This window comes from Pavona decussata, unplaced genomic scaffold (genome assembly GCF_977016875.1).
Source record: "Pavona decussata unplaced genomic scaffold, jaPavDecu1.1 SCAFFOLD_347, whole genome shotgun sequence".
Taxonomy (NCBI): Eukaryota; Metazoa; Cnidaria; class Anthozoa; order Scleractinia; family Agariciidae; genus Pavona; species Pavona decussata.
The window spans coordinates 6547-16994 of record NW_028145731.1 but is presented as its reverse complement, the minus strand read 5'-3'; the positions used below and the strand labels follow the sequence as shown (position 1 = coordinate 16994).

At 38.5% G+C, this 10448-nt stretch overlaps 1 protein-coding gene across 1 annotated transcript; it reads left to right on the top strand.

The window, feature by feature from the left end:
* The first annotated feature begins 6077 nt into the window (after nucleotides 1-6077).
* LOC146453165 (uncharacterized) lies at nucleotides 6078-9834 on the top strand. The gene is made up of 2 exons (XM_085096955.1): nucleotides 6078-6697; nucleotides 8317-9834. Exons 1-2 carry the CDS (start codon nucleotides 6121-6123, stop codon nucleotides 9189-9191), a joined length of 1452 nt encoding a protein of 483 aa, XP_084953081.1. The 5' UTR covers nucleotides 6078-6120; the 3' UTR covers nucleotides 9192-9834.
* The last annotated feature ends 614 nt before the right edge of the window (nucleotides 9835-10448 follow it).

The following is a 10448-nucleotide window of genomic DNA, read 5'->3' as shown; positions in this document are numbered from 1 at the left end:
AATTACACCGTATTCACAAATTCCATATGGATTTTCATAATTAGTTCCAGGAGCTCATAAGCTCCTGTTAGTTCTAAGTTTTCACTTCGCGGTAAAATTTCCTGCTAACAAAAGTAAATCAATTAAATAATATTTGTTACAAATCGACATGCTAGCTATTTGTCTTGAAATTATAATCAATCATCTTGTAGGTAAATTCCTAATATCTCGGAGACACTCGGCACCTCAACGTAAGGACCTCTTTTAGTTTGTTTGTACAATTTTTACTGACTCTCTTCGCTCGTTTTATTGTGTAGGTCTTATAGCTTTTTTTTTCCAATGTAAGTTTTCCATTTTATTATTTTAAACATCGCGCTAATCGACGTGAGCCCGGGCGATATATGCCGTTGGCGAATCGGGACTTTCGGGCGAAACAACCGCTGCGTACGGACGGACGGACGTACGGTCGTATGGATGGACAAAAGTGACGTCATAACCAAACCAAAATTTCTCGCATTCACGGGTTACCAGATTCTCTTAGCTATGGGGCTCCGCTGCGCGCGCCTGCGGCGCGCGCGAGAGCTCCGCTATTAACAATTGTGAGTCTTCTTCGGCTTGCAGTTTGGAGAAACGGAAATCGAACGAATCTATTCCTCAGATAGTTGAGCTTTTAAAAGAGCTGAAGATTTTTACTACAATCTGTAGATAAAAAGAAAGATGTTTTTGAAATATTTACCGACTGGTTTAGACATGAGTTTGATCTTCTAGTTGCTTCCTTTGATGTTAAAAGAAATGTGGAACTTTGAACGTTCTACGGTGTATAAATTGTTACGCCGATACAAATTTATGCGCTTTCGTTCTCGCTGGATTTTCCCAATGAATAATGTTATTGCCAAATATCATTCATATTCCGACTCATTCAAGCGGAATGATTGGTATAAAATTACATTATTGTTTTGATGCGTTCTTGTTCCCGTCGTAGTTTTTTAAAGGAACTATGTCGATCAAGGCGCATGCGCGCGTTGATGAGAACTTTGAAATCGTTGCACAAATTGTTTCAATTTATATCGTTGGAAAGTTTAGGAAGCTGTTTTCATCTGTTTGAATCGCTTTCATTTTCAAAAATTTTGCATTTTTTTTTTAATTTACAAATTTTTGTAATTACGGAGGTTGTTTGTTTCTTTTTCTTTTTTTTGAAGCTTTTGCAATGGTGGAATTTGAGCAAAAACCCGCGAAGAGTTATATGCAAATTAGTCTCAATCAGACTCTACTTACGCATGCGCCCCAGCTGACATAGTCCCTTTACTTTCCCTAATATTGACAGGGAGATGCGATAAATGTCAATTTTATTTGTCAAATCCTCTAAGAACTCTCAACCAAAATCAGTCGAAGAGGACTGCTGAAGAAGGGTTAAAATGATGTCCCGTTTATTTGGTCGACCATACAGGTGAATGTTACTGCGCAAGCTTGAGGCCCATGTGAGGGAACTTTATATTTATTTAGTACATTTGCAATTCTTTTAAGTTTACATTGGAAGCTATCAACAATTTTGTAGCCTGTGAGTAAGCTTCGCAGAGGGGAAGAAGGCGAGAATAAAAATCTGCGAACAGAACAAGCGCCGCATGGGAGGTCTAACTGAGCACTCCCCAGACGGCATATATTACAGTTATATGGAGACGTTGCACCAAAAAAGGAGACCAGAAACACGGAAAAAGGCCTGATTTAAAAGAAAATATTAGATATGAAAGGCTCTTTAAATAATAAAATAGTAGGACAAAATGAAAAATACGCGAACATTTGAACCTTCTCTGAGAACCAATCACAATTCCCCTTTCAACGGCTTGTTGTTTTATTGCAATTTATCAGACAAAGAAAAGAGGCTGTTATTCAATATTTCAATTCAAATCCTCTTTGCAGAACAATGCTTTCTGCTGGTTCCGCTATTACACGGGGGCCCAATGTTGGTGGTATTGATCGATGGTCACTATGGAAACAAACTACTGCTAAGTCTCGGTGGTTACTTCTCAGTGGTGCCACAGACCCACCAACTGATATCAGTATCTCTGATAGGAGAACCCGAGATGCTCCTGGAGACAAAAACGGTCAATTTTTAAATGGTGTCACTCGCGATTTAGTTAACACGGAAGATGCAGTTGGAACTAAATTGTTCAATGCCGTTAAAGATCTGTATCTAACCAAGTCCGAAGGTCTCGCAAAGATCGGGAAATTTTTTAAGGCGTGCAACCCTAAGAAATTTCACCCTATGTTGTATTACACTGGGCATGGAGAAATTGGCACTGGAAACTGGTGTTTTCACGATGGAACAATAAGCATTCACGAAATCCTCGATATGGTGCTTGGGGGTGTGTACTACCCAATGATCTTTAGTGATGCTTGCTACAGTGGTCATTGGGCAAATTTCTGTATTAACAAAGGCATTCCAGGTTTTCATTGCCTTGTCATGTTCCAACTCACACAACCGTGACGCATTTATGAATAAATAGATAATTAATTTTTCGCTTTCTCTAAACGTTAGCTTGGGACGCCTGTGGACTATTGTCAGTGACTGAAATCTCTGGTATGCTCTGAAAACTATGTCAAGTCATCCACCTTCACATTGGTGTACAAAATACACTTCAGTGTAAACAGGCCCTTAGTTTATGAGTGGGGGGCATGCCTTGTGAGCAGAGTTCCCCTCAATTTGTATTTTCAATATTTCTTCAATCTAATTACATAATTATTGGATATGTTGTAGATTTAAAGTGACAAGTACATGTAAACGAGAGGGGGACATCTAGTGTGACTATAATACTGTGCCCCTCAATTGTACTTGACTATTGTCTGTGGCTGAAATCTCTGGTATGCTCTGAAAACTATGTCAAGTCATCCACCTTCACATTGGTGTACAAAATACACTTCGATGTAAACGGGCCCTTATTTTATCAGTGGAGAGACATGCCTTGTGAGCAGAGCTCCCCTCAATTTTTGTATTTCAATATTTCTCCAAATTATCCAATAACATAATTATAATGGATATGTTGTAGATTTAAAGTGACTAGTACATGTAATGGAGAGGAGGACACTTAGTGTGGCTATAATACTGTGCCCCTTTGCCAAGTTATGAATTACATGTGCAATATTTACAGCAGTTTTTATTATTTATGTGATTGTTATTATTAAAATAAAATAAAATAAAAACATAGATTTGATAGTTGGTAGTCTGCGTTGTTAGTACTGAACTAGAAATCTTCCAAGATCAAAGAGAAGATTGCTCACAGGTTTTTTGGAGTTTTTCATAAGGCTGAACCACTGTAATAATGGGAAAGGGGGATGGGGGAGGGGGGCAAAACTTTTGTGAAGTCAATATTTTTATATTGTGTGCTGTCATTAATAAGTTTGTTAGACAATAGAAACGAGTAATCATTTTTGAGCAGCTATTTGTACTTACTCTGAATTTTTATTGTTCATTTGTGATTCTTTACCAACTTACTATTTGGCTTTCACACTCTCTATGTTTGAGGGTACTAATGTACATAATCTCCATAACATTGTTTTGTGTATTGATGTTTGTATTAAAAGGCCTTATTTTCTTTTAAAAATATAATTAAAGAGGGAGCATGCACCCAGGGCCCCTCACCTTGATCAAATACACTGACTCTTTCATACAAAGTAAGGGTCTGCCCAGTAAAGAGGGGTCGTACAGGGGTATTTTCGTGATGCATGATTAGCTGATTTTATTTCCCGTGAAACGTGAATGTAATAAATTATTCTTCGTAATCCGTGACCTGAAGGTTTTGCTTGACCCGTGAAGAGCTTGAAAATGAAATTTTCATTTCCGTGATCCGTGATTTCCTATTTTTTTTGTTCGTGAACCGTGCAAGAGACCCCCCCCCTGTTCGACCGTCAGTAAAGGAAGGTAGAGTATTTGGCATTGTTTACAAGGTTTTTTTACTTATTTCATTCAAGATCAATTTCAAATGATGTTTTCATTTTCCTCATGCAATATGTGATGTAATAAAACTAATTATTATTATTGAAGAACTTGTTATATCAAACATATATTTAGTACTCCTGTGTGGCTAAAATCTGACTCTTGCAAGCTGAACTTGTGTGAGAGCTTTTTTTCATGGCCCAGTCTCATTGGCAACCAGTATACAGAATGGTTAAACGAAATTCCTATCCAGTAAGGCCGTGAAAATCTTCGTTTCCCTACAATCCTTGTTTATTTCATTTCGTATTATAATATTCGGCTATTTCCACCAGAATTGGATTCCAGTAGTTATGAACTCTGAATATTTCAATGCCAGATTTTCGAGCCCGTGATCGTACATTATAATTAAAAAGGTGCGATTTCATAGAAGGACGACAGGATTGGTTTTGCAATTGTATGGAAGTGGTAATTACACTGATTACATGGAGCACCGGCTTTCGATCGATCGATCGCTAGGATCGCCGTGTAAACCCAACGTTTTGAGCGTTAAATTAGTCACTCGATGTCCGCTAACGGTAACCTGAGAAAACTTATCGAATAAATTGCCGAATTAACCGATTTTCTGCCTTTTTGAAGCGCAAATTTGTCATTCCTCGAGATCCGCAGAGCGCGAAGGTTTGTTACAACTGACCTCGAACCGACAACTCGCCCCAGCATGCTTTGCGGACCGTGTCCAACCACCACTGGGTGCTATCCGCACCTGGTACGACCCACCTCCACCGGATTATCACGTGAACACCACGCCTCGACATAAATTACATTATGTAGAGCCATAATGTTTGGTTATATGAAAATTAGTCTCAATCAGACTCTACTTACGCATGTGCCCCAGCTGACATAGCCCCTTTACGCTCCCTAATATTGACAGGGAGATGCGATAAATTTCAATTTTACTTGTCAACTAAGAGCTCTCAACCAAAATCAATCCTAGAGTACAACGTCAAAAAATACTGCCGAAGAAGGGGTAAAGTGATGTCCCATTTATTTGGTCGCCCACACAGGTACATGTTACTGCGCAAGCTCGAGGCCCATTTGAGGGGAAATTTATTTAGTACACTTGCTATTCTTTTGAGTTTATATTGGAAGAATATCAACAATTTTGCCGGTACCCGGTGAACAAAGCTTCGCAGGTGGGAAGAAGGCGGGAATAAAAATCGGCGAACAGAACAAGCACCGCATGTGCTGTCTAACTGAGCACTCCCTAGCAACGCGCAGAATTGCAGACGGCATAGTACAGTTAGGCAGACGTTGCACCAAAAATGGAGACAAGAAACACTGAGAGAGGTCCAACGTAAAAGAAAAGAATAATTATAAAAGGCTGTTACTTAAATACAGTCGAACCTCCACTAACGGCCACCTCTCCACAACGGCCACCTCTCTACAACGGCCACATATTTTTGTCCCGGCGGACAGTCAATACATTAGCTCTTGTTTAAACCTCTCTACAACGGCCACCTCTCTACAACGGCAACGGCCACTAAAGTGTGTCCCCATCTGCCAAAATAACCTCTCAACAACGGCCAGTATAGTTCTTTTTTGTAGAAACCTTTTTTTATAAACTGATGCAGTCATCGACATTTTTCTTCGGAACATTACGTTTCTGTATCCATTTTAATGATATACGTATTTTGATTGTGTTCCATTTATATGCTGCAGTAAGCATAAATTGTCTACAATAATATAGCGAATGTTGAGAACCTTACTCGTTTCGTGTTGTTAACATTTTGATTCAAAACATTATTTACGTTTTATTGTGTATTTTATCTTTATATATTATTTAAGATTGGATTGCCATTATAGGCTACAGTAAGCATGAACTTGGCACAATAAACATGTTGTACTTCCCGAAAAAAAGGTGTCATATTACACCCCTACCTCCCCATAACGGCCACCTCTCCACAACGGCCACTTTCTTCTGTCCCCAAGGTGGCCGTTGTGGAGAGGTTCAACTGTAGAAACCAAATACTCTTTCTTTAAATAATAAAATAGCAGGACTAAATGAAGAATACGCGAAAATTTGAACCTTCTCTGAAAACCAATCACAATTCCCCTTTCAACGGCTTGTTGTTTTTAATTATTGCAATGTATCAGACAAATGCAAAAAAGAGGCGGTATTTCAAGATTTCAATTCATATCCTCTTTGCAGGACAATGCTGCATGCTGGTTCCGCAATTGCACAGGGACCCAATGTTGGTCGTATTGATCGATGGTCACTATGGAAACCAACTACTGCTAAGCCTCGGTGGTTACTTCTCAGTGGTGCCACAGACCCACCAACTGATATCAGTATCTCTGATAGAAGAACCCGAGATGCTCGTGAGGAGAGAAATGGCCCATTTTTAAAAGGTGTCACTCGCGATTTAGTTAACATGGAAGATGCAGTTGGAACTAAATTGTTCAACACCATTAAAAATCTGTATCTATTAAAGTCCGACGCTATCGCAAATATCAAGGCATTTTTTGAGGAGTGCAAGCAAAAGAAATCTCACCCTATGTTGTACTACACTGGGCATGGAGAAATTGTCACTGGAAACTGGTGTTTTAATGATGGAACAATAAGCATTGAAGAAATCCTTGATATGGTGCCCGAGGATGTGTACTACCCAATGATCTTTAGTGATGCTTGCTACAGTGGTCATTGGGCAGATTTCTGTCTTAACAAAGGCATTCCAGGTTTTCATTGCCTTGCAGCATGCCCGTACTATTCTAAAGCTATTGACACCGCAGGTATGTAAATGCTTCAATTTTGTTATATAACAATTCTTTGTCTGATCCATGGGGAGGTTCGGGGGAATCCGGAACCCCCCGTCCTGGATCCGTGGGCATTTTTTTTACTACTTTTTGAAACTGAAATTCTTGCCACAACAGGATAGGATATCATTATTCAATTAGTTTGTTTGTTTATTTATTTATTTATTTATCTATTTATTTATTTATTTATTTATTTATTTATTTATTTATTTATTTATTTATTTATCTATTTATTTATTTATTTATTTATTTATTTATTTATTTATTTTTATCATTGTGCTATGAAAATAAATTCCAGGTAAATTCAATTATTTATTTTGTTTGTTTTTCTTTTTTTTGGTGGGGGGGGGGGAGGGGGTGAGGGGAGGGGAGTTACCCTCTAGTGGTCAGCTGGCCTCTGCTCCCAAAGCAGTATTACCCGACCGGCGTTCACGGGAACATTTGCTCTTCGCTGCTTTTTGAAAAAAGTCGACATAGCGACAACTCTGCCCCGCCTGAGTAACCACGTTCTTTCAACCAGCCGGTCAAATCCAGTGAAATTCACAAGAAAAACAGTAGACTCCTTGTAAGTTCTGCCGAATGTGAGCTTGCATTCTCTGGTTTCCGAAGAATCAAATCATTTCTCAGGAACAGGATGTCTGAGGAGCGGTTATCAGGACTTGCACTCATACACTGATACCTGTACAACCTTTGTTACCAAGCATAAGAGGAGGATGTGGCAAGGGTGCATCCTTTGCGAGTAGAATTGATGAGCAGGATAAGGGACTAGGAAACTTGACGTTAAAATGATTATAATGTGTAAACGCGAATGGGAAAAGGGGGTGGAGGCTGACTCGGGGACTTGCTGTAAAAACGTTGCAACAGTGTTTCTGAATCAAAGTTTCCCCCCCTCCCCCCCCCCCCAACAAAAATTTTTGGATCTGCCCCTGCAATTTGATTACGTTTCAAGAAGTGAATTTAATTAAATCGTTTTTATATTGTAATGCAGCTCACTTTATTCTTTAAATACTGCAATAAAATGTCGTCGTAATAAGAGGTTGAAAACTAAATAAAAAATGTTGACATCTTTGTTTACCTCAGTGCGCCCAGTAAAGGCTGCTGGAATATTGCTATATGTTTCAAAAGAGTCGGGGATTGTTTCAATCATTTTCGGTTCCTTAACTGGAAATCTTTTCGGGGGGCTTTTGCAGTTTATATTTTGCCTTTGTCCTTTCCTCTTAGCTGATAAAAACAACACCGATCGTTTTCTGCCCTTTAAAAGATCTAGTGTGTAAGTTAATGTAGACTGATCCGTTTCGGTGTTTTAGTTGAAAAGTGAAGTTGTGGAAATTAAAGTTCCCCCCCACCCCCCTACAATTTTCTAACTGTTGCTGGTTTTATGAAAATCTGAAAATTTTCAGGGTGATTAAAGCGTGCGAAACAGATATCCACTGAAATGCACCGTTGGATTCCACTTAATAACATTTTTATAACTTAAAAAAAAAATCCCCGGAATAAATTATGAGCACTCTTCTGGGCAACAAAACTGTCCAAAATTTTTTTATCTGGTCTTTTTTATCATTGATTACCACCACAATCCTGATTTCTGTCTATAGAAGGAGGTGGGGTGCTGACTCAGTTCATGACTGGAAAGAAAGAACGCCCAAGAACGGAACCTATGTATAGTGGCGGGAACTTGCATGATTATCCGATTAGCAGTGGCTATGACTCGGTTGACTACACTGATTTCATCGCTAGCCACACCAAAAATTCTCAGAAAATTGTGATTACGCAAACCCTCCATGATGGACTCTTCAGTGGATGTTTTGGTACTTCAAAATTGTACAGTCCAAAGCCTTCCTGTTGTGAGTCGATTCGACCAAACTATGACACATTTCTTGAGTATGTGAATGAAAAGTGGGAATGGGTAAATGGAGAATCGTTCAATATCTATTCCCTTGCATGTGATGAGAAATTCGGATTTGGTGTATTTCTAATAGCAAATTTTGGCACAAATCAAACCATTCTAACGGACACATCAGATATAAAGAAGAAATATGATGAGGGGTTTTGTATTACTGCATGTGCTGCACGGGGCTCGTCATTTTATATCATTATGACAAAGGACACAAAAGAGTACACAGGAAAAGTGCAGGAATGGTTTACCCATAATACATGGAAAGAGATTGCAAGTGAGTTACATAGGGGATATAAAGAAGGAAAAAGAATAACAGGAATCTGTTACTCAACTGGCCTGGGGCAGTATTTTGTTGTGATGACAGAGATGCCAGAGGAGCAGCTTTACAAATGGATTGAAAACACTGACGAAGGGCATGCCACTAGAAATGACTGGATGGAGAAGACACATGAAGAGGGTTTTTCTCCTTTAATTATCTTCAATGATCCAACCGATGACAAATTTTTAATTGTGGTGATTCAGGATAAAAATGTATCAGAATATTTACATCTGTATAATTTTCCTTTGAAATAGGAGAAAACCAGTCCAAAGAAAATCATTCATTTGGAACGACATAAAAAAGTTAAGTTGTGGGAGTTTTTTATTTCTTCCTTTTCTCAGACATATATAATTTTTTTTTTTTTTTGGCACCCAGGCTTGAGTGGCAACTACACTCAACTCTCGCCATGCGGACACCTCACTGTTACGGACAACCCGATAATACGGACAACAGCTGAATCCCCGGCAGAAAAGAAAAGAAAAAGAAAATTACAGGCGTTTGACTGAAATAAATTCCCGCTATTACGGACTCTCGCTATTTTAAGGACACTAACTTGCCATCCCGAAGGTGTCTGCAATATAGGGAGTTGACTGTAGGTGGTTTTGTTTGTTGTTTGTTTGTATTTCTCACTATTAACAACACTGGGCGCTAGAGTTAGTTCTCCACCATTTCAAAACGATTATCTGGAGAATGGTATATTTTTGTTTCCCGGCCATATATATCACCTTGGTCACTGTCTCCAATTTGTTAAATTCGCTCTAAAGCAAAAAAAAAAGCATTGTGAGGGCCAATTTGCCTTTTTTACTTTATTGATTCAAAAGTGCTATTTTCCTTATCGTGTAAGCCAATAGTAGTTGTTATTGGAAGCTTATTTCGCTTGTCAAGAGTTTAAAAGTTTTTTTTTTTTTTTCTGAACAGTTTTTTTTTCTTAGGTTAACCGTAAGTTTTACATTAGCAGCAATTTTCCGCCCTGAGGCCTGTTTCTCTGACGTTCCGATAAGTCACTTCATGGTCATGGGGGCTGAGAAGTATTTTTAGCATCCATTTTTTTGTCAACTGTTGGTAATTTGTTTTATGCAAACTTTTACCATTTAATTGCAAACAACCGAATGTTTAGCGGCAATAGAAACATAACATTCTTTTTGCACTGTTATGAGTTATCGGAACTTTTAAACAACATACCTCTTGTGATAGAAATGTGATGTTATATTTTAGGCTTGTTAAATGAATGACAAGCCTCGTGTTCCATAAGATCTTCCCTTATGTACACATCCACTCAAGTGGAATAGTACGCGAAATATGGTCATCTTTTTAAGTTCTTTTGGCCTGTGATTAAACTGAGTCAAACCTCAATGAATGCAATTCGTTTTAGGCACGATTGGACGTAAAATTGATCGATAGTTAACGTTTTGAGCAAAATGTAATCTCAGTCGACTTTATATTTAGTTTTTTTCTAACAGGAAGAAAAATTTCCAGATCTTACTTACTAAATAGAGACATCTTAAGTAAAT